At 44.1% G+C, this 27,500-nt stretch overlaps 4 protein-coding genes across 6 annotated transcripts in view; all 4 read right to left on the reverse strand.

Annotated features, from left to right (window-relative positions):
- The window catches only part of LOC105908955 (ethanolamine-phosphate cytidylyltransferase), a 14,367-nt gene extending 7,903 nt beyond the window's left edge, over positions 1-6,464 (reverse strand). Inside the window, exons 1-3 of one of the 2 annotated variants that reach the window (XM_042708780.1) lie at positions 6,430-6,464; positions 575-663; positions 43-204 (exon numbers count right to left, since the gene is read on the reverse strand). In XM_042708780.1, the coding sequence (XP_042564714.1) occupies positions 43-204; positions 575-663; positions 6,430-6,449 (271 nt within the window). In that variant the 5' untranslated portion in view covers positions 6,450-6,464. Of the gene's footprint in view, positions 1-42; positions 205-574; positions 664-5,574; positions 5,938-6,429 lie in introns of those variants that run through there. The other variant, XM_012837524.3, reaches the window with a different exon arrangement.
- A 1,774-nt stretch (positions 6,465-8,238) lies between these two features.
- Positions 8,239-15,466, reverse strand: LOC105908952 (transcription factor MafG-like). 2 transcript variants are annotated; one of them, XM_031564154.2, is made up of 3 exons: positions 15,085-15,466; positions 11,640-11,707; positions 8,239-11,326 (listed from the first exon to the last, which is right to left on the reverse strand). In XM_031564154.2, exons 2-3 carry the CDS (start codon positions 11,673-11,675, stop codon positions 10,871-10,873), a joined length of 492 nt encoding a protein of 163 aa, XP_031420014.1. In that variant the 5' UTR covers positions 11,676-11,707; positions 15,085-15,466; the 3' UTR covers positions 8,239-10,870. The 2 variants fall into 2 exon arrangements, with proteins under 2 accessions (XP_031420014.1, XP_012692975.2); XM_012837521.3 differs by having other exon boundaries at positions 11,640-11,712; positions 15,085-15,465.
- Positions 15,467-16,071: 605 nt separating this feature from the next.
- On the reverse strand, positions 16,072-23,062 carry pycr1a (pyrroline-5-carboxylate reductase 1a). Its single transcript, XM_012837537.3, has 8 exons — positions 22,916-23,062; positions 22,624-22,710; positions 22,257-22,327; positions 21,842-22,021; positions 20,134-20,355; positions 18,247-18,339; positions 17,881-18,044; positions 16,072-17,477 (listed from the first exon to the last, which is right to left on the reverse strand). Exons 2-8 carry the CDS (start codon positions 22,688-22,690, stop codon positions 17,321-17,323), a joined length of 954 nt encoding a protein of 317 aa, XP_012692991.2. The 5' UTR covers positions 22,691-22,710; positions 22,916-23,062; the 3' UTR covers positions 16,072-17,320.
- Positions 23,063-24,141: 1,079 nt separating this feature from the next.
- On the reverse strand, positions 24,142-26,310 carry LOC105908954 (myeloid-associated differentiation marker-like protein 2). The gene has a single exon (XM_031574071.1). The coding sequence runs from the start codon at positions 25,176-25,178 to the stop codon at positions 24,267-24,269; it is 912 nt and encodes a 303-aa protein (XP_031429931.1). The 5' UTR covers positions 25,179-26,310; the 3' UTR covers positions 24,142-24,266.
- Positions 26,311-27,500: the final 1,190 nt, after the last annotated feature.

The raw sequence follows: 27,500 nt of genomic DNA on the forward strand, positions 1-27,500 counted from the left end.
GTGTGTGTGTATGTGCACGTGAGCCTTGGTGTGCTTACTTACCTCCATGCACACAGAAATCACAGTTGTACTTGTCGAGCGTCTGGAGGGTGGTGACATACGGAGCCCCCTCCACCAGCTCATCCACCCACTTGATGGCTCTCACCATCTTATACCGTTCCTCCTGCGTGAACACTGGGGGGCCTTTGTGCTTTGAGATCTCATCTGTGTGCCACAACAACAATTTAGCGTTAACTCTGGTTGTTCTGTTTCACACAACAGATTGTGTGTGTGTGTGTTCTCTCTGTGTGTGTGTGTGTGTGTGTGTGTGTGTGCGTGTGTGTGTGTGTGTGTGTGTGTTTGTGTGTGTGTGCGTGTGTGTGTGTGCGTGTGTGTGTGTTTGTGTGTGTGTGTGTGTGTGTGTGTGTGTGTGCGTGTGTGTGTGCGTGTGTGTGTGTTGTGTGTGTGTGTGTGTGTGTGTGTGCGTGTGTGTTCTCTGTGTGTGTGTGTGTGTGTGTGTGTGTGTGCGAGTTTGCCTAAGTGTGGTTATGTGTCCACGTGTTCTTGTTTTCCGTGTGTCCCCGAGTGTCCTTACCGTCGGTGTGCACTCCTACTATGAGGTAGTCCCCCATGGCCTTGGCCTGTCTGAGCTGGTTGGAGTGGCCGTAATGCACCATATCATAACTGCAGGGGCGGAGAAAACACACCACACGGCAGGTCAGCACCAGCACCATGGAAACATCACAGCAAGTAGGAAGTACATCACCCAGGAGACGCTATGGTTACCACACAGCGCAGAGGAGAGGGACCAGAGTGTGATGGATGCAGCGCAGAGCAGTTTATATAACATAACCTCACACACACACGAACACCTTTGTCAAAAATGCGATCAATCAGAGCAGGAACTTGTGAACCTCTAGCAGGCCGTGAGCATCACTTCAAGGGTGGTGCCCAATTAGCCTGTCATGCATGTCTCTCATGATGGTTGGTTAAAGGGGAAGAGCACCACAAAATGACAGCATTTTCAGATTTCCTTCTGTATCTGAACTATTGGCAAATCTTTGTTATAATCTGGCTTTTTAGATTTGGCAGCTAACACTATTATTGTGTCTTGCTAGAGGACATTGTAAAAACACAGCTAAGACATCCTCTTACATGGTTTATTACGCTATGTTAACATTATCATTACATTAGCAACGCTATGAGAACCTCATCGACACACTGACAACTTTCCTTTTATCACAATACATACAGTGCACAGTACGGCAGTATGTTTGATAATACAAGTCATTTGTGCATTTACTTTTTTTTTACCTAATGGGCATTAGCAATGATAGGAGAAGGGGGCAAAAAAAACAGTCTATACATTAACATTTAGTAATTTAGCAGACGCTTTTATCCAAAGCGACTTACATATGTGCGACTTACAATGTATACACATTTTACATTTACACTGATGGCACACTGCACATCAGGAGCAATTAGGGGTTCAGTGTCTTGCTCAAGGACACTTCAACAGTGAGGAATCGAACTAGCAACCTTCTGATTACTAACCGACTTCTCTACCTCCTGAACCACTGTCGCCTCTGTATGTGTTGCTGCCTCAGGCCTCAGACGCTGCCCCCCTCTGTTATCTCACGCAGTCCCATCTGTGTATCTGTATCTGTGTATATGCTCAACTGGGACACAATGCTCTAACGCTGACGTTCCAGTGACAGCTGATGAACATGTTTATACTGGTAACTATTACAAAACCACTCTGTCACTATGGATGGACAAGCACAAACACACCCTCTCTCTCTCTCTCTCTCTCTCTCACACACACACACACACACACACACACACACACACACACACACACACACACACACACACACACACACACACACACACACACACACACACACACAAACACTGATCTCTACTTCTCCTCACAGTGTTGAGATCCCTGAACAAGTGGCCCACTATGAATCTGACTTCCAGCTTCTTCTGTAATTGGATTAACATAGATCCTGCAGGTAATCTTCTCTAATCTATTGTCACGATAGCTGTCCGCCCATCACACACAGACACATACTGAGAGAGTGATGGAGAGAGAGAGAGAGAGAGAGAGAGCAAAAGTGTACCATGTGTGGGAGAAAGCAAAGTTCATTTCACAGTGACAACTCACCTCAACTAACAATGTGTCATTTGCTGCCTTGATACTAGATTTAGTTTATGCCTAAGCAGGGGCCTTTCTTTATGGAAAAATTGAATCAAAATTGTAACTATTTTCTCATAATATCAACTATCATTCCACAGAAATGTTATGTTCTCTTGGAACAAACACAAGAGAACAGGCAACAATATTGCTAGAAAATGTGTACATGTATGCAAATCAATACCTGATAGTATTAGCTTTCGGCTGTAAGGATCATGTCAGAAATGAATCAACAGTAACAACAACAACAACAACGACGACAAACGAATAACACTATGAATCGTATTCAATGCTGCAGCAGTTGTCACTGCTCAGACTGTTTACTCAACACTAATCGGCGTTATTACTAGTTCATTAAGGCCCTCTGCTATCCACCACCTATGAGAAATAGAGATGTAGCTTTGGAATTAAGAAATCATTTTATTCAAGTCACCTTACTGATTTATTTCTGATTGTAGATTGTCAACACAACGCTGTTGACAGACATATGCATAGACATTTCATGTCAGACTGACAGCAAACTGAACTATATACATGGCATGATTATAATATTCCACTTAGTCACTGAATAACTGACAGTTGTTTCAGGTAGCAGGTAGCAGTTTTAGGTAAGGTATAGAGTGAAGGTATAGAGCCCCTCTGGGTGTGCAGCCCGAAAAGCAGGTGAACCCCGGACCTTTAAAAGGGAGAAAGAGAGGATAGCAGTAAACCATACAGTACTGGGCTAAAGCAGAGACCATGGGATCTATCCCCACAGAGGGAGAGATCGGTTTCACTGAACCCATGACCTGACTGACCCAGGGGTCTAGGAGTTTATTGAAGTAGTGTCCTAAAGCGACCAGAGCAAATATTTTTTAATAAGCCGTCTGCAGAATTCACAGCCACACAAGCAGGCTCCCAGAGCTCATTTTCTCAATTTGATCTTCAGTTGTGAGTCTCACACACAGGCACAGACACAGACACACACACACACACACACACACACACACACACACACACACACACACACACACACACACACACACACACACACACACACACACACTAGCTCTCTTGAGGAGTTACATAACCCTCTACTCAGCTTTCTGGCCCACACCAGTGATACATCATATATCTTATATCCTCTAAGTTTATCTTATTATCAACATCTCCGTTATACAGTATTAACTGATTATTACATGTGTGTGTGTGTGTGTGTGTGTGTGTGTGTGTCTAGTTGCCCTTGGTTGTGTGCGTGGTTGGTTCATGGTTGTGTGTGTGGTTGTGGTTTTCCTTGGAGTGTGCAACTAGAGAACAGAGGCTTCTTTGGGGCCCGGTGTGCCCTTCAGCAACCAAGCAAGGATCAGTGGAGAAGTGACATCAGGCATAAAATATTAACCACTAGAGTTAACAGACACCCAGGCCATGACTATCCTCGGTCACGCTGACCTGGGGCAGACTGAGAGGCCCAGCAAGAGGAAGGATGGAGGCCAAGGTAAATCATGATCATGTGTAAATCACACGACAGCACTGCTGACAGTGATCCAACCGGACACCAGCTGATCAGCCGCCTGATTAGACCTCAGACCATTTTTCAGTTGGGGGGGGGGGGGGGGGGTGAAGGTGAGGAGTCTCAGGTGTGTGGTGTGTGTAAGTGTGTGACGTGTCCTGGGCGATTGTTTCACCCAGTCACTAACGTGTGAGGTCTTTGGACCTGGTTGAGACGCTGTGCTCTTTGCCTTGGACAATCTGGAGTCTCCAGGTGTGATTGGATGACATCCAGACAGACTCTGTTGAGCTCTGGCCCGGCTCTGGCCCGGCTCTGGCCTGGATCCATGCGAGATCAGGCCCACACTCAGTCCAGCTGCAATCTGCACTGCCAAAATCCAACTGTATAATACTGTTCACTATGCTACAGTGAGTGATGTGTATGAATAATATTCTAGATAACTTAGCCAAATAGTATCATAACAAATCTTTGCAACATCAATGTCGAGTGATGCGAACTCTTTTAGTGTGCGTGATTGATTGAGTGAATGAGCCGGGTGTGTTTTTTGTCTGATATCAAGGTTACAGGGTCTACAGTCGTTGTTTGTGTGTGTGGTGTGTGTGTGTGTGTGTGTGTTTGTGTGTGTGTGTGTGTGTGTATGTGTGTTTACCCAGCCCCTCTGTGAGCGCTCATCGCAGCGGTTAATATTCTGGCATGTCAAACATTCCGCTACATTCCAGCACACAGCAGCGGGGCAGCCGGGCCGACCCAGCCGGAATCCTCCCAGAGAAAGCAGAGTAATCCAGGCCTTCAGCAAAGGAATCCACCACATTTTTTTCCACTAATGGACCTGCACGCACTCTCACACTCACACACCGATTCTCATGCTTGCACCTGCAGCCAGCACCTGCACATAAGGACACTACATGTCCTCACAGCACTGTGTGTAAATGCAGGCGTACACACACACACACACACACACACACACACTCACGGACTTGCAGGCATCGTGCATCACTGTAGGCATTTCAGCTCTCTGCCCCACCAACAAAACCAACCAACCAATTCTGTACCAATTTTCCCCCTCAATACACTGTCATGTTAGCACGGATCAACACAGTCTCACCCACGTGCTGTTTAAAAACTCTCTGCTATTGGAATCAGGCTGTGTACATTCATGTTTAAACGATTTAAGTCGACCTAACAGTTTAACAGTGTAAAATATGTTGGTGGTCTACGATAGGGATGAGAACACTGTTGAAGCACTTAGTTGTCCAGCAGAAGAGAAATCAATAGCCTGATTGGTGCTATTGATAATAAAGATGTGTTGTTTATCAGTCTCACCTCATTCTCTCACTCTCCACCTCTTTATGAGGGATTAGTTGCGCGACCGAGACGGACTTGAAGGTGAGGATAGAGGGCTGGCATGAGTAGCTAGCACCCGATGATCTTGCGCGCTGCTATGGTGGTCGCCTTGGCCCATCTCCAGAGTGAGAATTAACCTAAATTATGTTTGTCCGTGGCGAGGGTAAATAAAAACAGCTTCGTTCGACTTCTGACACACCATCGCATACATAGATGGTAACATCCCCAGTCAAACCCCTAGGCATGCGTCGCAAAAACAACAACAAGCTCAACTAGGCGATAACAATTCAAATGAAGGCTGAAGAAATTCATCCCCGTAGGCCTAATAGTTTTGTTTTGTATCCAACGGTTAGTGGTTGCAATCAAGGGTGAACTGCTGTTTCTATACAACGTTTCTGTCATGCCGAACACATGACTCGCAGTGAATAGCCCATGGTCTATGCCGTGACAGCACGCATATTAATCAAGATACCCCTTAAGTTCACGGAAGCGCGTTTACTTTGCTGCATTAAGACCCAAAAGTCATAGATACCCTTAACGCTGACACGTTCAAGTCACTCACCAGCCATCACACCACACCCGGATAATACGCCGTCGCTTTTCTGGGCTGCAGGCTGTGACGCCTGGGTTTGCTCCTGCGTCCTTCCCAGGAATGTTAGTCTGATGGTATCCGTTCTTTATCATTTTATATACGGTTCAGCTCCAGGCCTATCTAAAACAATTTCACTAAACACGACACTTATCCTACACTAAAACAATTAGGCTTACTATGTCACCACTGACTGTCCGAGAGCTCGTCGTAATGTACAGGGTACCCTCACTGAATAGCCGGTTTCTGCAGAAGAGTGACGCTTCAGTGTGGGACAACGCCTCCTTCACCAGGGAAGTGGCGTCATGGAGTAGCGAGTGGTTCGATGATTTCGCTCAGACAGCCGACATGTTGTTACATAATCGTTCGCCTGGTTCCCTAGTCATGTGACCGTGATGGTTTATGATATAGTCTATTAACAGAGAAGACGTTTCCTTCAGAAACACATCAGAAAGATAAGCTAGGCTTTCTTGGTAGGTCAAGGCAAAGTGACTGCGTCAGAATCGGTCATTCTGAAAGGGACAGCACACCTCCTTCATATCGGAAACGTCCGCAAAATAGGATAACAGACCCATAGGTCAGAGTCGAAGTCAACATTTCAACGGCTATTGACCAATTATATGGAAAAAGCCTTTTTGTTTAGAGCAGGGTAGGCTAGTTATATTTGAAACCTATTCAGACTGTCCTGACTGTCCTATTTTAGCCAAATCAGATTTCATCTTCTCAGTAAAACGAAAGCTGCAACCTGGTAAAAAAAAAAAAAAAAAACAGGAGCAAATTCATATTTAAGTGAGATAGACAATTGAAAACTGGGATGACAAGGCCTACCATATAGGCAGGCTTATCATTTAAGATTTGCCTCCAGGAGATCGTGAGGTGGCGCAAGTGGATGGCTACGGCATCTGAATGTAGGTTTGCATAAGTGTGCTTCCTCAAAGATGTTGGACTAGTGACCTTGAAAATTATACTTGTTATTGGTCTTGCATAGTGGTTTCTAGATAATTGGAGTATTGTTACATAAGCCTATCAAATAAGAAAATGGAAAACTGGCGCCATCTTGTGAAAAACATGAGTATCGTGGGCGACGCATAAAAAAGTTAGAGTTTTGCCCGCGCCCTCAGAATGCTACAGGACAGTCAAAACATCTAGTTTGTGAGACTAACAAAACAAAGTATGATATTTTTTAAGCCAACTCATATCCTGTTTCATTGAATTTATACGTTATGAGTGCAATATTAACAACGAGTCACAATCTCATACCTGAAACTGGGTATACACAGATGGAAATTCATATTGTAAAACATTAAAGTTGCTAGTCTTTGTTTACAAAAAATGTTTTTAGACAACAATGATATAAGTCATTGATCAGCCATGATAAAAATCGTGTGTTTTGTAATGTTTCTGTACATTAACTACTCAGGAAAGAAATGCTGCACCTTTTCTCTGGTATTTCATTGCATTTGTTTACCTGGATATTGTTACAGAATATGTGAACAAGTGCATAAGAATACCTGAAAAGAAAGAAGCATCAAAGAATGAATAGGAAAACTGGGGAACACAATGCTTCACCATTTCTTCAAAACTATAGCATTGTGATATATCTATAAACACTTTTATTTTTGACAATACAAATACATACTGTGCCTTTAAGGCCTTACCTAAATGTATAGCTAAATACTGTATAGAGTCAGTGACCACATCTCTCCCTTGACTTGTTTTAGATAAAACAGGATTCCTTAGATGGCAAATCCCTGATCCGGTAGTTGGACTTCTAGCAAGATTTATTGAGTAAAACTGTGTGTGTGTCTATGGGAGAGAGATAGAGAGAGAGACAGAGAGAGAGAGAGAGAGAGAGAGAGAGAGAGAGAGAGAGAGAGAGAGAGAGAGAGAGAGAGAGAGAAAAAAGAGAGAGCACATGCACGTGCTTGTGAGTAGGTATGTGTTCATGTGCTGAGATTTGTAGCTCATTCATTCTCTTTGCCAGTGAGAGATCTAGGCCAGGCAACTGCTAGAGAACTGGGTAAGAATGACAAATGCTGTCCTTTATCCACAACAAATACAACACACATATCACACACACATACACACATGCTCACGCACATGCACACACACACACACACACACACACACACACACAACCATGTATGCAGTAGAGTGCACAAAACATATAATGACACACTCTCACTCGTACTCAAACATTTGAAGGTCAGAGACAATGTCTGTATTGGCCACAGGAGAATGGAATACTCACAACAACAGCGCAGACTGTGTCTATGTGTGTGTGTGTGTGTCTGGGTGTCTGCTTCTACCTACCTGCAGCTCAGAGCAGGATAAATGACTTCATCCGTGCCCCCCCCCCCCCCCCCCCTCCATTTAGGACAAGCACACCTCCACGTCCACCAGCCCCCGCTCCTACCCATTAAGTCTGTGCCGCGTCCACCAAGGACCCCCAAACTGGGGCATCCGCTGCCTTTTTCTGGCTCTCGCCGAACAAATCTGTGCCATCTGAATGACCACAGTCTCCCGAACCACTGTCTGATTTAACCAAAAGTCACCTCCCTGGTTATTTTTACAAGCTGCAAACTGGGTCAGTTCAACCCAGCTGATTGCTGCATGTTAAGACATTCTGTTGCCGAGTACATTTCAAAAAGCTTTTTATTTATCATATATAGAAAATAAAATCAGCCGTTTATCAACAAACATATAATGCAGACACACACAAACAAAACTCACACACCTCTGAAACAGGTCCAACTCATGGATGAAACCCAGAGTTGTGTTATCCGAATACACAATATCACCTTTAGACAGTTAAAAGTCACTTTTCAACAGTAGAAAGTACAGAAACATCAAGATGTTCAGTTTTTCGATTCTTGAATTATCTATAACAAACTCCTAGTACATTGTTACCCATACAGACGAAATATCACACATCTCTATTCACCATTCATCAATAAAGACACTGGCACTCAGTTCTCTACCAATGATCTAAGAAACAAAAGAAATGAAAGACTAGAAAACATCACTGACCTTTACTGGTGACATCACTCTTGATGATGTGCTTAGAAATGTAATCTTGGAGTCATGTAGTTTATTTACAGAACTTGCATCGTCAATATGAAAAAAAAAAAACTACCTTTCATTTGTCAGACTTAATGACATGGATCACCAATATTTGGCTTAACAGCTACGTGACCAGGTCTGGAGATGACCATAGTGAAAGATAACAGAAGGGAGAGAGCCCCACGATAACCATGTGTGTGCTCTGGAGGGCTGTAGTAACTTAAATAACATCACCGAACTTAGATCGACTTTTAGATCCACATTTCTGGCTAAAAATGAGCTCCCACAAATGCTACACATCTTGCACCGGCGGCCTCCACTCAAGCAGGGCTGTAACTTGGGACAGGAAGAGGGCACAGCATTGAGCAGCGCAAACCAACCTATACGTCAACCTGTTTCTATAGGGTTTAACACAAATTGTTAGAGGATATATAGGTACGGTAGAGGATAAGAGGTGCATGGGATAGAAAGTCATATTTAAAGAAACTTAACTTTAACTTCAGTGACTCCAAAACCACATATACGTAATAACTCCCATTCTGTGCCAATGGTTGGTCTCTAAAATCTGCATAATTTAAAAATCAGTAGTATCTTTGACCTGGGGAGAGGCCCACTGGCTCAGTGAATAGGCAGACACCTCCTTTGGGTTTGGCTAGAGCAAAAACAGTAACACGTGCCAAAATGATGCATAGGTCCGAAACAGAAACTCCATTTGACAGATATTATGATTTGATGAACCTTGAACTGGACTTCATGTCCTTGACCCAAAATCACTACAAGTTCTATCTAACCATTTTATTTAAGTATTGCAAACGGTTTTACTGATATGCTATGCGACCCTTGCTTGTAAAAAGATTGCCGTTTGGCACTTGTGTACTAAAACAACTTGGGTATGCCAACTCAATCTTTACTACAGGGGCCAATATCACCACACACTACACACCTTGTCTACAGCCGCTACAGTACTAAGCTGTACAGTAGAACAATATTAGAGCAAAATGGCGTTACAGCAACGGCACACTGAGCAATTCTGCCACCAGGTCATGCGCAGGTCATACACACGTCACGTCACGTCACGGGTCACCTCACAACAGGTACCTATGCAATACAGAAAGCTGGAACACTTCAATAAGCCACTTTTGGTAAGACTGAAAAAACAGCTAAGGATTTCTTTGTGGTGGGTATATTTCCTTCCTATCTTTTTTCTGAAATAACAACAACTAAATAATGGTGAACACTACGTGGAACAGCGTATGATGTATGGAAATGTTTACGGGTTGTGTTTAATAACGAAACATTTCAGAACTATAAGAACTGTTAGGGCTCTATGACAAAACAAACATACTACACTTACGTTTCACAATTGTTGCACCAGTCAGTAGTCTATTTAAGTGAGACTTAATCTAAGAGCATGGAAACAGTGTTACTGCCAGATTCACAACATAAGCACATTTCTGCCTCAGCATTTCTTTTGTATGCATACAAATACTTGCCATGTATAATACATATACCATCAGCTCAAGTCGTAATGATTTCGAAAAATGAATTAACCAACGCTTTCAAATTGAAAATGAGGACACCAAACAAAGTAACAATAAGCGGTGGACTAGTACACATCTGATGGTATGGAGAAGAGAGTCTTTGAGCTATCCCAGTGTCTGTTGCTCAGAGATCAAAAGTAAGCTTTATTAGTTGGAAGTGTCATTACTATAGCAACTCATCTGTCAAAAAGGCCTGACATGTATTATACTCTGAACCATGCCAAGCATGCTGTTCAGAGAGATATGCCATTTTTGTATTTATTACAGAGATAATTTAACCATAACATACTTTACTGACATGTCTTTAGCGCCCTGTCAAATAAAGGGGAAAGTATTGCCTGCCAGGTCATATCACAGAATATTCAGAAAACATTATATTTGCTGGTTGTATTCCACAAAATACTGGTATTATTGCTCATCTTGGTCACATGGTACATGTAAACATCACTCAGCAATGGAATGAAGAAAGAAAATGAAACAGCTACCTGGCTTGATGGAAGAAACAATTCCAGAAAACATGATCTGGCATAACACTATACTTTATCCCAGTTGATTGTGCTCTTTGTGCTGCCCACGTGATTCGGTCCTGCTTCTGATTGAGATCTGCCACCCCATCTACCCCATCCTGTCTGATCCCAACCTCAGTTTGACCCCTATGACCCCGGTTACGACCTTGTCCCCACTTTCGACTTGATGATGGTGATGACGCTGGTGGCAGCTACTTTGCCCGAGGGCGCGAGCGGTGCAGCGGAGGGCGAGGCCAGGTGACCCCGGGGACTGAGAGGGGTGCGGGCGACGGCCCTGGCGAAAGTCTGCAGCGCCTCGAGCTTGGAGCGCAGCACGTCGAGCTCCAGGCGCATGCCGGCGTTCTCGCTGGCCAGCTTCTGCACCTCCTGCTGCAGCAGCTCGCGCTGGCGCTCCAGCTCCTGCCGCTGCGTCACGCGCTTGATGCGGCAGCTGGCGGCGTAACCGCGGTTCTTCAGCGTGCGCCGCCGCTGCTTCAGCTGCACGACCTCGTCCTTGGTGAGGCCACGCAGGTGCTGGTTGAGCTCCCGCACCGACATGGACACCAGCTCATCGTCGCACAGACTCTCGCCGTTGGCCCCCGGCTCATGCTTCACCTGGCCAGGTGGGGGAGGAAGAGTAAAGAAGAGTTATTTCAGTGAAGAAAGAAGACAGACTGTCTGATAGAGTGGCAGGCATACAAAAACAGGGATATACGTAGATAACAGGGGAATAAAAAACAAATAAAAGAGAAATGAGGCCTAATGGAAAGAGAATATGAGCAAGGGAATTTGTGTTGATTAGAAAAAGAGAGGAAGATGAGGCGAAGAAAACAAGGGAAAACCAGAATGTTGATGGATAGAGTTGGAGGAGAATAGAGGAGAACGAAGAAGAGTGAGGCCATCCGAGAGACAGGTTCAACTGTGTTACCTTGAGTGTTTTGCTGGCTTTGTGTGTGGTACTCATGCCACAAAATCACGAGTTCCCGATGCTGCACCCTACACTTAGGGGAGATAGGGGTAAGAGAAAGAGGAGAGAACAGCAGGGGTAGGAGAGTGAGAAGGGAGAGACAGAGAGCGAGAGACAGACAGATAGACAGACAGACACACAGACATGGGTAAGAGAGTGAGAGGAGAGAGAGAGAGACAGACAGACAGGGGTAAGAGAGAGAGAGAGAGAAAGGAGAGAGAGACAGAAAGACAGGGGTAAGAGAGAGAGAGAGAGAGAGAGAGAGATTAATAGCGGGTAGAAGGCTGCAAGAAGAACAAATTACACTGACACAGGTCAGTAAAAGACTCCAAGAAGACCAGAGGGTTTATTGGTAACTATTGTTGCTAAACTCACAGTGTCAGGAAGTATTCTGTTTGTGTGTGTGTCATGGGGAGGATAGTACAGACATTTTTTTGCAGATGTAAGTTGAATTTTTGTTTGCGCGCGCGTGTGTGTGTGTGTGTGTGTGTGTGTGTGTGTGTGTGTCTTGGAGTGGTTGGGGAGGGTGACATAGCCATCTTTTGCAGACGCAAGTCGAATTTTTATGAATAGTTGAGAATAATGCTGACAAATCAGAGCTGATGAGAGTAGGAGGAGGGGGAGGGGGGAGGGGGAGGGCGAGAGAAATGCCTTCTCAACACATTTGGAGGAGTTGGGGTAGAGGAGGGCATGAAAAGCCCTGATCTCAGCACAGATCATGAACACAGCACCAATTACACACAGACACACACACACACACACAGACAGGAACACACAAGTGCACGCACGCACACACACACACACACACACACACACACATACACACACACACACACACACACACACACACACACACACACACACACACACACACATACACACACATACACACACAGAGACAATTGAGAGGGGGAAAGTGGACCACACCACCACTTACATCTACACACAACAAACACTCAACTCACATCATGTGGACATAAAGGCACTGGCGTTAGCAGCATACCAGCTATAGGCCAGCTCTGACCACATACATCTCATTACATTCTCAGGCATGGCCCCTCACTCCTCTCCCTTCAGCTCACTGAGTCAGAATCAGAAACAGTACTATAGCCAATTTGATTTAGTTTAGAGTTTGAAACATGGTTAACACCTGGGGATATGAGATCAACTAGGTCTTTGATCAGGGTGATCGATGTAATAGCTGGATATACATGACAGTTGTAGCGTTAGTTATCACACAAAGAAATAAATGTTTTAAATGTGCTATGTTTGATGTCATTGTTAAAAACAAAATAAGTATTAAGATTGCTCCTACTATAATGAAGCTCATGACATTGTCTTAATTCACTTCCATTTTGGCTTTCAGCACCACGGTCAGTGCCCAATTAGCTCTAAGGGAGCTGATCAGCGTCCAGAGTCAGATGGGTGAGAGGCTAAATATGATCTTCATGCTACATTAAATATTTAGTTCAACCTTCAGTAGAAGCCTATCTCTGATCAGTAAATACAATAGTATACCAAACCTTATCAGGCTGGAGGTCATGCAAGTTGGGTATTTAGTTGCAAATTATTTCTTTACCTTACAGTATTGACTTGTGAAAATGTCTACCTTTTTCGCATTTTACTCGACAATCTACCCTAGATAATAACTGTACACACAGTATGTATGGTCTACGAAGCTCTACAAATCTTACTGGAAAAAAAACATTGTCCATTGGTAAAGAAGTAAGAGCATGGCTCTAGTTCATTGTATAAATTTTAGGCAAACTGTCAGACGTCCTCAAAGAGGAATCACTTGAACAGAAAGACCCATGGCATGTGTGAGAATGTCTTTGTTTATTTTTTCAGTCATGATGCAATTCTGATGAAATGCTTTGGAGGTTTACCCTCCATGATATCCATCCATGCCAGCTTGTCTTATGCAACCTAACTAAAACATACATAAAAGCACCTCGACCCCCACTGCCTCACCAGCAGCACCCCCCCCCCCCTCCCCAATCTTTTCTCTATCCCTCTCTCATGCAACCTTCAGTAAGAGGGATGTGTGTTTCTCTGGAGTTGAGAAAAATGTTGGAAACATCCCTCCCACATTCATCGAGCTTATCTAATCTGAGTCACATTTGATGCATCAATCTCCATGGAGACAGACACATTAAAGGAGCCTAAAGAAAAGATGAAGAACCTCCTCTTCTGCTGTTGTGCCATGCTAGGCTCTAAGCAGGCACTTAAGGCCTGCATGTGATGTGAGTGATGTTGAAAAATCCCTTTCCTGATAAAAAAAAACAACATGTTCGGGGCAAGGAGAAAAATAACACAGCAACTGATGGGAACATGCACCCTTGCAAAGAGTTTCATCACCAGACCCCTCCCTCTACACACACACACACACAGACACACACTCTCACACACACACACACACAAAGCCTACCCCTTCACACACACAAGAACACACAGGCAAGCAGGCAGGCAGGCAGGCAGGCACACACACACACACACACACACTGTCCTGCCCTGCAGAGAATTGTTCATCTCTACACTTAAAGAGCATCAACAAACAGGGACTACCGCTCTTTCAAAAACAGGGAGATCAAAGGCGAGAGCAGTGAAAAGTGAAGTGTCAGAGCTAAAATGTGAAATTATTTCATTTGATGTAATTTACTCTTCTGAAACACCACTCCACGCATAAATGCAGAACAGAGACCTCATACTCTCTCTCATACACACACCCCCACACACAAACACACATACACGCGCGCGGTCTGTGGTCAGAGCGAGCAGAGAGCACCATACACTAAACACACCTCTACAAATACGGTTATAACGTCAAATCTACTCCACTGCTGATATGTCTAACTAAAATCTGTAAACAATTGTTAATGCCACTACCAACAGGTTACTCGATGTGTTAAAATAGAGCTAAGCAGACGGCGTGAAAATCTGCTTTCAGATACCTGCAGGCAGATACGGTTTCCCGTCAAAACTCCACCCTGTCATTTTGGCGACACTCAGTGAAATGCCGAGTACATACATACCATACGCTTCTGTTTCTCAAACAACTGGAACCAGTCCACATGATGAATCAGCAAGGAAACCAGCGAGCCTTTGCCCCGTACACGAAATTGAAAAATATCCCAAAGAAATCACATGCCGATATTTAAAAGTCCTACGTAGTATAGCTACTCTACTTTACCAAATGACAGGTCTATAAAATTCAATTAGGTAGGAGTACGCGAGTATGTGACCCTTCGACATTTAAATTGGATTTGGTGATTCAGACAACTAGTGACAGGTAAAACCCAAGGTTGCCCAAACCCACTGAAATATACATTTTAGTGTACTTATTACTACAGGTAACAATACCCGTTTGTTGGTGTTGCATGAATGAACAATACCGCGCGTGCCCTACCTGCTGTGGTTCTGATGTCGGCGCGGCTAGAAAGATGTGATGAAGCAGCAGGTCTGAACCGCTCGCGAGTGCATGAGCTTGCAGACCACTTAGCCACCGATCCGGTGACACATTTCTCCTCGCATACCCTTCTAGTCACCTACATCGCTCGTGATTTCACAGTCTACCGCGTGTTGTCGACTGTGCTTTGTTATCCTAATTGAGGGAATCCCCGCGCGGCGCTGCCGCACGCTTGATGTCTGTAGTAGCCTACGCTCAATAGTGACAAGAGAGAAGAACCCCTTGGTTTAGAGACGTAGGCTATTTATGTAGTGATGGTGACGTATCGCAGGTACCGAGTGACACAGACGATGAGCTCATGGCTCAGCATAATAGCTGCACCAAGAATATACCGACAACGTGCAGATACAGCGAGGAAGAGAGCAAAACTTGGAGAACTTAGAACGTGTTTCAGGCTGTTAATGTGCAGATTTAACGTCGCACTGCTGCATCTGACGGTTTAAGCCCATAAGGCCAATGGAAAGTGTGTTTAGGTTAGACGACTATTTTTCATGCATGGATTAGATAGGTCACCATTTGCCACATGCACAAGTTCACATAGGGTCCATGCAGCAGATCAGATTTTACACTTGTACATCTCATTTAGAAATATTTAGTAAATTGAGTTTTGAGGTTGCGTTGAATTTGAACTTTTCCAGTCAGACCAGCGGCCTTGATCGCTGTCAGAATCGCAATCTGGGTCATAGCATGTGGACAGGCTAAAAAGATCGCTAAAATGTCAGCGACAGTTGGGTGTGCTGATATGACCCCAGCTTGTGTGCCCAAGAAAACTAAATAAGGAACGCGGTCAGTGTAACCTGACCTGCTACAGGCAGAGCTAACAATAGGCTGTGCGAGGCTGAGCAAGTACTGGTGTGTCACTTCACCCACGGCCCCTGGTGCATGTCCGATTTCAGTCAAACCCTTTGCAAAAAAAAAAAACAACACTTTTTTTGGTTTCCTTTAAGTGAATTTATTTAAAAATCACAATATTGTTTGTATTCGTTTTCATTACAGTTGAAAGAACAGTATGCCCTCCTGTGTTTTGTCAAAAGATTACAACATGACCACAGTTCACAAAAAGGAAAATAATGGAACATTTCAAAACACAGATCTGAGATTTGACACAGATTAAAGAGACAGTTGTTAGCATGTAGTCGTGAACAGATAGTCCAGCTTTAAAGTGCTTCATCAGGAGAGTCACAGCTCGAAATGAAAAACTGCTACTCAAAATCTTATTACATTAATGACCATTGAAAAAGCAGTAAGAAATATCTCCATTGGTTTCATAACGAATACAGTTTGCACGCTTCGTAAATCACAAGAACTGACATAACTAATGAGTTACAGCGCTTACTGATCGCAACTTCATACAGCGTGTTTGTGCTGCCCATGTGTAACAGGTGGGACTTTGATATAGACGGATTCATCAACAGGAATTAGGCCACTGTGCAGTTTCTCCCTCATCGTTCCGCTGCTAATCTGCGCTCCACACTTCAGGGGTTTTGCCGACAGAGGTGTTGTCTGATTTATTTAATTGTTGCTCCTGATATTCTACCTCCCCCCCCCCCCTCAAGCTGTCCTCAGGCAGACAGGGTCCCAGTCATCTTCAGGCTTCTGCTCACGGTGTGATCCATTAAAAGAAACTTTTTTTTTCCGGCTAATTCTGAGGAGGCCTAGCTTCAAACGTGGATTAAACAGTGTGATGCAAACACTACTAGCTAAATGCACCACTATCAAAACCAACGGACTTGATAGTGTTGTCAAAATTTAGAAAAAGCAGGAGGAAATGGATACAAATTCATGATGCACTACTTTTATCGAGAAATGATAAAAGGTGGTGACTGTCTATCTGTATTGAAACTGAAGTTCATATCAAAACATTACAAAAATGTAAACCTTGAGCTATTTTTGCATCAGGTTTGCAGTTCTCCATTATCAAAATAAAGGCAAAATCTATGAATCCTCAGCTCTTACATGTATAACTTCTAACCGTTTATCCCACTGTGCAAATGTGGTATTTGTATTCGGGACAGGCCAGGGCAGAAAAAGAAAAGAGACGGCAGACCACCCTGAAGAGGTCTAGTAAGTGCTGACCGCTGTTGGGGGGGGGGGGTTTCTGGAATCCACGGTGAGAGTTCATGTACTATAGGCTGCGTCTCTGGAAGATGACAGCGAAGGCTCCTCAGCTCAGTCCTCACTTCTTGTGTCTGTTGTTGAAAAGGCTGAGCCCGGTGCGGACCCCCACGGCGCCCCCCTCCTCCACCCCGGGCTGCTGCATCACTTTATCCAGGGTCGTCTTTTTAATGGCAGCTGACGAAATCTTCTCCTGATCGGCCAGGAACTGAAGCTCCCTTTAGAGGAGGAGAGCACAGCACAGCACAGCAGAAGTTAGAAGCGATTCAGCACAACACCCCATTGATCACTGTCAATAACGCTCTATGGAGAACCTTTTAAGCCTTCATGTCAAACAGTTTTTATTTATTTATTTAGTCATTTAGCAGACGCTTTTATCCAAAGCGACTTACATATGTGCTACTTACAATGTATACACATTTTACATTTACACTGATGGCACACTGCACATCAGGAGCAATTAGGGGTTCAGTGTCTTGCTCAAGGACGCTTCGACAGGGAATGGAACTAGCAACCTTCTGATTACTAAACGACTTCTCTACCACTGTACCACTGTCGCCCAGTTCCATAAGGAAGCGAGTAACGCTCGGCCGGCTCTGGTGGGGAGATGTGGTGGCTCACCTCGTCCTGATGCAGGAGGCCTCCACGGCGTTGATGAGAAGACTGCGGAAGCCACCGCTCTCCATCACGTGCAGCGCGTGGATGGTGGCGCCCCCTGGTGAGCACACGTTGTCCTTCAGCTGGCCAGGGTGCTGCTCCGAGTCTAATAGCATTCTGGCTGCACCCTGAACAGACAGGAGAGACAAGGACATCACTCATAATGCCCTTCACGTGACAGCAGCAATAAAGAGGATAACCGTCTCTTGCATCACATATCTGGTCCTTTTTTTCTTTCTTCTACATGGCAGTGGTCCAAATGATTTATGTCCTATGAGATGTGGACAGTGTAGCTGAAGCCTACCATTACAAAGTCATGATTTAACTTACCAGCAAAGCCTGGGCTCCTAATCGCACTGCCAGTCTCCTCGGCAAGCCCATTTTGACTCCACCATCAGCAAGAGCATCCACTGCAGTGAACGCCTGTGTTCACACAAAACACATACCCATACAGAGTGAAGAGTGGCTCAATAGGTCGACTGGGTTAAAGTTTCAAATTCAAGGAATTAGGGAGTCACACACCAATATGGTAGGCTGCGGGTCTACCAGCTGATTAGTAAGTGTGGCTGACACGGCACTTTTAAAAAAGAAAGTAAGTGATTGGAGGCGTGCTTCTGTTTTTTCAGAAATCTCTAGTTGAACGCTGCATATGGCTGGAAGGCACAATTCCTAAGATCTTGTACATTGGATATTTATATTTATATATTGTGTTTTGGATATTTATCCTACAAACCAACTTCCATTCATTGTCATCACCAACATCTTTATAAAACCTGAACCTGCAAAACAACTTGCTGCTCATGGGAAGAAAAAAAGGACTGCGCAGGCCTGGGAATAACACTATTGCCTTTCTCACACTTATTTAGGGGTGGGCGATGTGACGATTTTATATTGTGATGTCCATGATCTACTTTTCAGGCGAATTGAGGAGATCGTGACATTTTCTTGTCCTTGTACTAATATATCCAAACTTCACATAAAACTTTGATGGCGTGGATCTTTGAAAGCTATGTTGACAGTCATAATGATTGGCTACTACATGGCTGTGCTGATTTGCCAAATTATAAATCACGTGCCTCAGGTCTCTTTCATGCGTGCCATATTTACAAACAATTCAACGTAAGCTAGCAGCATGGCGGATTAGGAGCTGGTGCCAAAAAAGGACTCGACGTCACGTAGTGTGGCAGTGGTTTGGTTATGTCCAGTCAGGTATTTCTCAAAGCAAAGTTATCAGTAAACTTTGTTGGGCAACGGTCGCCACCTCCGGAGGCAATACAAAAAAATCTCTCCAGCCACCTTAAAGGGAAGCATCCAAAGGAACAACCACACTCATCTGCATCGCACAAGGTCCTGAAACCTAAACAGTTATCATTGACTAACACAGAGCAGTCCAACCAAAATACGGAAAGGGCAGGAAACGATGGAAAGAGTTGACTGAGGCGGTCACATTCTATCGAGCTAATGTTATGGTGGCGTTCAAAGCTCTGGATAATGTGGGATTGAAGCAATGATGCACATGTTATGTCTTATGTTATTTTATGGTTATTCTGTCATCTATTGTCTGCGGATTACAACTTGAAGTTGAAACTGTGAAAATGTTCTGAACGCTTGTTTTCCTTAAAGTGTTCTCAATCTGAAAATGTCAGAATTTGAAAAGTGCACTTTTGTGTTGTTTACATTTTAATATGCCTTTTTTTAAGTTTAGTTTATTTAATTTTACTGGAGTTCACTATATTACAATATACTACAATAATATCATAATAACTCCAAAATGACCATTTTGAAAACAGTGTCTAGTGTAATCATGTGTTTTAAATCTGAAGTCCATCGGCTGGATAGCTGGATACCCTTGACAGTAGATTTCAAAATTGGAAAGAAAGATCAAAATTCAGATCATGGATTGTGATTGTGTGTTAAAAAGATTGTGATATGATTCTTTGCGCAGGTCGCTCACCCCTTCTATTGATACAGCCTCAAGTAGTTCATGTCACCTACCATCAATGCAGGGTAGGCTACAAACAAGTCCTCAACAATTCGGAAGCTTTTGTGTTTTCACAGCAAAGGGGACCTGGGGTTGTAACATTGATGCATATCCATTACTGAACACAAAGGGGCAAAAAGTGTGTACTGTGTTTTTAAGTACTCTGCACCTCTCATATACACCCCCCCCCCCCCCCCCCCCGTTAAACATGGAAAATGAGTGGGCACAGCACTTACATAGGCTGGTCCACTCCCACTGAGGCCAGTGACCGGGTCGATCAGGTCCTCCTCCACCTCAGTGCAGAAGCCCACGCTGCTCATCAGCTGCTCCAGCAGCTTGCCGTCCTCCACCTCCGCGTGGGTGCCCGTGGCATAGACCGTGGCCCCCTCCCGCACGACCACAGGAGTGTTGGTCATGATGCGCATCACCTTTGGGTTGGTCCGGTACTGCATCAATTTCTGTCCCAAAACAGAAGACAAACACCGTCAGTTCATCCCAGTTTTTAGGGGGTGATGCAATAGCAAGCTGATTGATGCAATAGCAGGCTGATACATGCTATTGTCTTAAATAAATACAAACGTTCACGTCTATTCACACTTCCTGAAAATACAACTCTACATGCATCTTGGCTGTAGAACCTAGACTACAAAAAGCAGACATTTTGATAAGGGGGTCACATCTTGTTAAGTCATTTTGATAAGGGGGTCACATCTTGTTAAGTCATTTTGATAAGGGGGTCACATCTTGTTAAGTCATTTTGATAAGGGGGTCACATCTTGTTAAGTCATTTTGATAAGGGGGTCACATCTTGTTAAGTCATTTTGATAAGGGGGTCACATCTTGTTAAGTCATTTTGATAAGGAGGGTCACATCTTGTTAAGTCATTTTGATAAGGGGGTCACATCTTGTTAAGTCAATGCACAAAATGCAGATGAAGTTGGCACTTTGTGGAGAGATTTCTGCTACACAACATATGGAATATATATATATATGTGTGTGTCAGAGAAGTGCTCCAGCTGCTACAGCACGTAGTCAGCCGCTTGAGTGTCTAGTCAGGTTACAGTGTGACAGCGTACAGGGGGGGGCAGCACATTCTGTAGAGTAGTGTTTCAAAGCCATGACTGGGCTAGCACTAGGTTGCATGCTGCTTCAGCTCGATGGTAGGTGGCAGGATAGAATATCTTTTCTGTGAGGCCTTGCTGGTTAGAGTTTGTGCCGGTGTTTCAAGTATTAAAACAAACATAATCTTTGCGATTTAGTGTTTACAGGCTACTTCAAGTGATTTGGGGAGTGTCATGTTAAGAGCAGAGAATACACTTAAGACTACAAAAATGAACTGACGTAGCACGAGGTACTAATCACAATGCATCTCAGGGTCTGGTGGTTTGTACAGTTTCTGGTTGTTTCTGCTTACAATAAAACTTTTACTTTTACCATAAAATTGACTGACATTTTAGCCTTAAAACTAGCCTGGCAACTATAGCTGACCAGCTCCAGCTACCTCTGTTATTACACCTGTCACATTAAAGTGCTTGACTATAAAGGGGTAAGGGGTGTGTCGAAAATACCCACAACGTTAAATCCAGGGAGGATAAAATGTTTTTTTTTTTCCCCTTATCAGTAGTATTACAAACAATGTAATTGCTGCATTAAAAGCATATGATGGTTTCTAGTTTGTGCCCCAATGGTAGCCCTAAGGAAAGTGAATTTAGCACCTAAGGAAAAGCAAATATTTCATATAACAAAACCCTCTCACTTTAATCAACTATTTAACATTATGCTACATATTTTTTTGTTTTACACTGTAATGTCCCTTTAATTCATGGGAGGTTGATGGGATGGTACATTTCATTGGCATACAATTAAGCTACAGTTCTAAGCCAAGTGCATTTGTGATGTGATGTTATGTGATGTGAGCGCTACGCTTCACGGCAGACTCCTGACCTTTTCAATGGAGCCAATGGTTACTCCGGCAGCACAGGACACAATCAGGTGACGGTCCTCAATGTCTGGACCGATCTCATCCAACACGAATGGGATGATGTGTGGCTTCACCGCCAAAAAGAGAACATCACTCTTCTGCACTGCCTCTTTGTTGCTGGTGGTCATGTTCACGCCCATTTTCTACAAAGGGAAGCACACATCTTTCTCAGCAAACAGTGTTGTCCACATACACCTTACTGCCACAGACCTCTTCATCATGCTCCTGTGCCATTACATGACTGTTGAGCTTGTGAGTGTGTATCTGTCTGCCTCAAGGTTTACTGGGTAAATAAGAAGGGGCTGAGTATTCATCTTGAGGTCACATGATTTTGCATGACAGAATGAGTAGGTCTGTGTGTGTGTTTTCTGTACTTACCCGAAGGCCAGCCACGGTGGTCAGGTCATTGTCTGGGGAGCTAGCAGTGATTCTGTGTGCTGCAATAACACCTGTGGGAGGAGACAAACGACCTCAGACACTTACAAAACACCATATGCACTCATAGGCTATTCCTGCTAGCCATGGGGCAGTATCTGCAACTGAAATAGGAATCTAAAAACTGTAACAAATAAATATATAACTGAAGTTAAAACAAGTTATCTAAAATAGGTTCTAATGCTCAACATTACACGGACATGTTGTTTTGTATTTCAGCCTAAGCAAGACTTTGGGTGTAATCTTTACAATGGCAGCAATGTTATTAATTCTTATCGTCAAAATGAAATAGCAAGAATCCACAGTTTACCTGCAGCTGTGAATCCCTTCACCAGTGCGTGAGCCAGCTGGCCCGCTCCAATAAAGCCCACACTCATTTTGATGCTTGAGTAGCTTACTGTGAAGATAAACAAGCTATAAATCCTTGATTGTTTATATTGCTCCAAACACGGTTTTGTTCAGTCTGTCATCAATATCAAGTACCGGCAATCTATTTGAAGGATATCCAATAGATACTTCCTGGTTTAACCATACCAGCTAAACTTGCCTTAGTTGTTCATGGCAATGACGGAGCACCGAGGATGTCGGCTGGGTACACTTACCGAAAAGATGCGGCAATGTCAAATGCCCATTCAGCAATTGCAGCAATGAAGGCGAAATAAAAACTGCTTGAAACTGCTAACAACGTGGCGCTGGTCTCCTTCACGCGCCCGATGCTCCTCTGTATCAGACGGACAGCAAGCTACACCAATAGCGTGAGACATTTGCGTTAGCTTCATCCAATCGCTGTTGTGACGTGTCTGCCGTGGCCTCTTATTGGTCAATTCTACAGGATATTGGGTCAGTGGCGCAGTTGCATCAGTTTTCTCAGTGCAGTGGGTGTGGAGTGAGTGGAACATGTTATTAACAAATCAGAGACTGGCGCAGTTTTGGCGTTGACATATGTCCAGGTCAACTACTTTTTTCAAAACCAAGGTATAGGTCAATTGGCCAATAGTTTGCTGTCGTCATTCATACAGGTCAATAACCACCGTTGTGCAAAGACGCTCATTTCCAGAAATGACAGACCTTTTTGAGTCATGTTTACGCTTTGTGTTAAAGTAACAATATGTTACAATTTGACACTTTTTGAGGTATGTTTTTTTTAGGAAACTAGGTTTTGTACCATCATCAAATTAATTTAGATAGCATATGGTCATGTGAAGGACAGATAAACACCTGTGTCTTTCCCACTAGCCATCCAGGATATTCCCTATGTAGTTCTGTGTACCGGGCTGGAACACGCTACAAAAATTGAAGAAAAGCTTTCACAGCATGACAGTGCCAGCTATACTGCCAAAAGACATTAAGTGTGTTGGCAAGCTTCTTTCAGTGCCAACTGGGCTGTTGGTGGTGTTTGCAAGGTCTTTGCATGTGTTTTAGGTAGTTAGCTTGCTAGTTTTGGAACATAACTACTTATTGCTGCTTTAAATTAAATGGGCAGAAACTTGCGGGAAATCCTGTTTGATACATTTTTATTATATTTAATCAGTAACACCCCCCTTGTAACAACACAGAAATCTGAGGGAATAATTTGTTGATAGTCACTCATTTCAATCTTTAGAAATATGTATAAAATACATTGAAACACTTTCTTGTTTAATTTGGCAGAGATTGCAGTAATTAACTTGGGTGATAATAGCATTATTACATTTTCAAACTATACAGCAATAGCCTACCCATAAATACAAGTCAATTATACAAAGCAGTTATGTTACACAAGACACTCAAAAATCATGATCACAAACTTGAGAACTCTTTATTAAAATATCTCTGAATTGACGTTTGCATTGAGTAAAGGGTATTCCATTGAATACCAGAATACAAGTGTTTCCAGTAGATATTAGAACAGTGGCATTTTGAATGAATATCACCAAAAGGACAACGTTGTCCGAGGTGGGAATGGCAGACTCTCTAGACTGATGAGTGAGAGACAAAACGGATCCTTTGTGAATAGACGAGGTCGCTAAAGTAGAGGATCAAGTTGACTTGGGTGAACACAGCCACAACCAGCTTGCTGTCCCAAGGGCATTGTCCACGTGGGCAGTTGTAAGGCCTGCCTGGTGTCCCATATTTCCTGTCAAAGCTGAACACCGGCCAGATCACAGCAGCACTAAGGTACAGCAGCATAGCCACGAACGTGTAGATCACCACAAAGCGGTCAAAGGGGAAGCGCAGCGCGGCCGTGCGGCCCGACACAGTCGCCGCCACCACTAAGACGGTTACGGCGAAGCACAGGCTGTACACCACCACACAGAACTGCGTGGGTATGTGTCTGTTGTACTCGCTGTCATTAGCCAGTGCTCCAAAGATGATGCACGCGACAAAGGCCTGCACCACTTTCAGCAGGCCGCTCAGCGTGGCCATGTAGCCTACCACGTTACCCGGCTTGGCCCGGGTGAGGAAGACCTCAGCGCCGTAGGCGAAGCAGCAGACGCTGGAGCAGACGGTGACGGCTATGCGGTAGTCTCGAGTCTCGCAGCCCTCTGACGGACACTCGTTGCTCAGGAAGTACACGGGGTAGACCACAGAGGCGGTGATGTACATGAGCGTGGCCAGCATGGCGAAGGACACGGTGAAGTTGTCCCAGGAGATGGGCACGCAGCCGTGGAGCCGCGTCACGTCCATCGTGAAGACCACCAGTGTGACGGCAAAACAGAAGCACCACACAAACATGCAGTACACGCCGTAGTCGGCCTTGTAGCCGGCGCTGTGGGAAACCAGAGACATGGTGGTGCAGCCCAGAAGCAGCTGGCAAATGCGGGCGATACCCAGGCCAGAGAGCACTGCACTCTTGTTCAGGTAGTGGCCACCATGGGGATCCATGATCAGGCCTGTTATATATCTGTGCACACTTTCTCAGTTGGTCTTTGTAGAAATATCTAGAACAGTCTATGAACTGTGTGTATTGGTATTACTTTAAATATGGGTATGGTGTGTTATATGTTTTCTTGTGCCTTTTAAAGAAGCTGTTCACAGTGTGTGTGAGTGTGTACTAGATACTTTAAAAAGTGATTTTTGTGGTGTGCGTGTTCCCACAGTAACGGTGTGTGTAGGGGACGTCCCAGCCCCTCTAACCTCGCCCTGTGCCAGCTGCTTTTTATAGCTGCTTTAATTACTAATCTTCCATGCTGCTTTGTAATTACAGCAGTGTGTCACAGCTCGGATTACAGTCCTCTAGGTGCCCAGCGCAACAGCAGCATAAACTCTTCTGTACCAAGTTTGCGTCAATACTGCCAGTTCACTGTCACAAAAGCAATAGAAACAATCAAGTAATTCCCTTCTCAAGTCTCCTGGCTTAGGTGTCACTTTGGCACAGGCTAATTTAGAAAGTTATTGATAGATTGTTTTTGGTTAGAAGACAAGTTACCCTTGGATTCCCTTTGAAAGTCCCATTGAAATCCCTCTGTATTGTCTCTGAGATGAACGATTGCAGATGGCTCACTCTGAAACTCGAGAAGCTTCTGGATGGTTGCTCTGTGTTGAAATTGCTTCATGCGTGTCCGTCTTCAAGTCAGTGTCAAGCCAAAAACTCCCGTAGAGTGTTCTTGCTCCATGCCCCAGGGAGAAGAAAGAAGGGGGTCTTGCCACTGTCCTCTGTGATGGAAGGTGTCCTCCTCTCTCAGGGTCTCTCTGTCTTCTGTCCTTCCACAAGGTTTTGCCACTTTTTCTTGACTATGTTTCCGTGTTCTTGTCTGATGTACTCAATCTGAAATAGACTGTCTTCTCAGTCATGCACATACAGGCTCCTTCTCTCTTCTGAAGCTGAGGAGAGGCATGTGGGTAATGTGTGTGTGTGTGTGTGTGTGTGTGTCTGTGTGTCGACCTCTGAGCCAGGGACCACGCCAGCGCTAAAAATAACGGTCTATATTCCACAGTGGAATGGGGTGTGTGCCCACATGTTCGCGTCAGACGGTAGTGTGTGCATTTGTGTATGTCTGTGTAGTCGGGTTACCATCGTCCGAGAGGGGAAGCGGGTGCAGAAATCAGTTCCTCTCACAGGGGGCCCTGAGTAATGATATGCCAGGATCCACAGGCATACATTTACACTCACACACACACACACACACACACACACATTTACACTTATAAACACACACATGTCACTCATACACACACACACACACACACACACACACACACATTTACACTCATACACACACACACACACACATTTACACTCATACACACACACATTTACACTCATACACGCACACACACACATTTATACAGACATCCTACTTGACATTAAATTACAGAAGAAGACTTGGTGTGTAATTACACATGGGTAAGTACAGGATTCTACAGGAACTACAGGCTAGATATGTGAAAGAGAGAGGTTGCTCTAACCCCTCTAGAAACTTCTACAGGTCTTTTGAGTCCAGCTGGTTAGATATCGCATTTCATACTACAACTATTTTGTTAGGGTAATAGAGGGTGCTATAACAAATGTGTCAATACATGTTTATCCTTTCTATACAAACCTCACAGATCCCTATTGAGAAGGATTTAGTTCAGGTTTCTCTGAGATCTGTCCTGCAAAAGCTTCTTTAACATTTACACCCTGTGAGTATGTGATAGAGCCATTACTATGGCATTATTACAGTTTTTCTCGATTGATTACATTCAAAAACTGGAACTTATGGCACAATGACCACAACCTGTAACTCATGTGCCAACTCCCTGAACCAATTCTGCTAAACTATAAGCACAATTATGTGCTTTAGACACAGATTTCAATTGTTAACCGCACTTTCTTCAAAACACAACACACAATTATCTGCTTTAGACACAAATTTCAATTGTTAACCACACTTTCTTCAAAACACTAAACACCATCCTCTCTACTTTGCACACTTCATCAATGCCAAAACCTCCTTGTGTTCAGACAGAACACACTGCTATTCAATTGTCAAAACTTCCATTTCCAAGGCTGTTGTGCAATTTGAAATCAAAGCTTTAGCAATATGATGGCCACAGGTTAGCTCCTGGTTTGGAGAACAATTGATGGCAACATTGAAGTGAGAGGTGATCAGAAAGGCAGAGGAGTGAGAGTAAGAGGAGGAGGAGGAGGAGGAGGAGGAGGAAGAGGATGAAGAGAAAGAGCAAGAAGGAGAGCCATTATCTCTGATGAGATTTGGGCCACTG

Source organism: Clupea harengus, chromosome 1 (assembly GCF_900700415.2).
Source record: "Clupea harengus chromosome 1, Ch_v2.0.2, whole genome shotgun sequence".
Classification (NCBI taxonomy): domain Eukaryota; kingdom Metazoa; phylum Chordata; class Actinopteri; order Clupeiformes; family Clupeidae; genus Clupea; species Clupea harengus.

Coding starts and splice junctions, on each gene's coding strand:
- LOC105908954 (XM_031574071.1), bottom strand. CDS start 25,178: ATGGATCCCCATGGTGGCCACTACCTGAACAAGAGTGCAGTGCTCTCT.
- LOC105908952 (XM_031564154.2), bottom strand. CDS start 11,675: ATGAGTACCACACACAAAGCCAGCAAAACACTCAAG. Junction 11,327..11,639: donor AAGCCAGCAAAACACTCAAG/GTAACACAGTTG, acceptor CCACCTGGCCAG/GTGAAGCATGAGCCGGGGGC.
- pycr1a (XM_012837537.3), bottom strand. CDS start 22,690: ATGAGTGTGGGCTTTATTGGAGCGGGCCAGCTGGCTCACGCACTGGTG. Junction 22,328..22,623: donor GAAGGGATTCACAGCTGCAG/GTAAACTGTGGA, acceptor CTCCTCCCACAG/GTGTTATTGCAGCACACAGA. Junction 22,022..22,256: donor CCACCGTGGCTGGCCTTCGG/GTAAGTACAGAA, acceptor TTCCCTTTGTAG/AAAATGGGCGTGAACATGAC.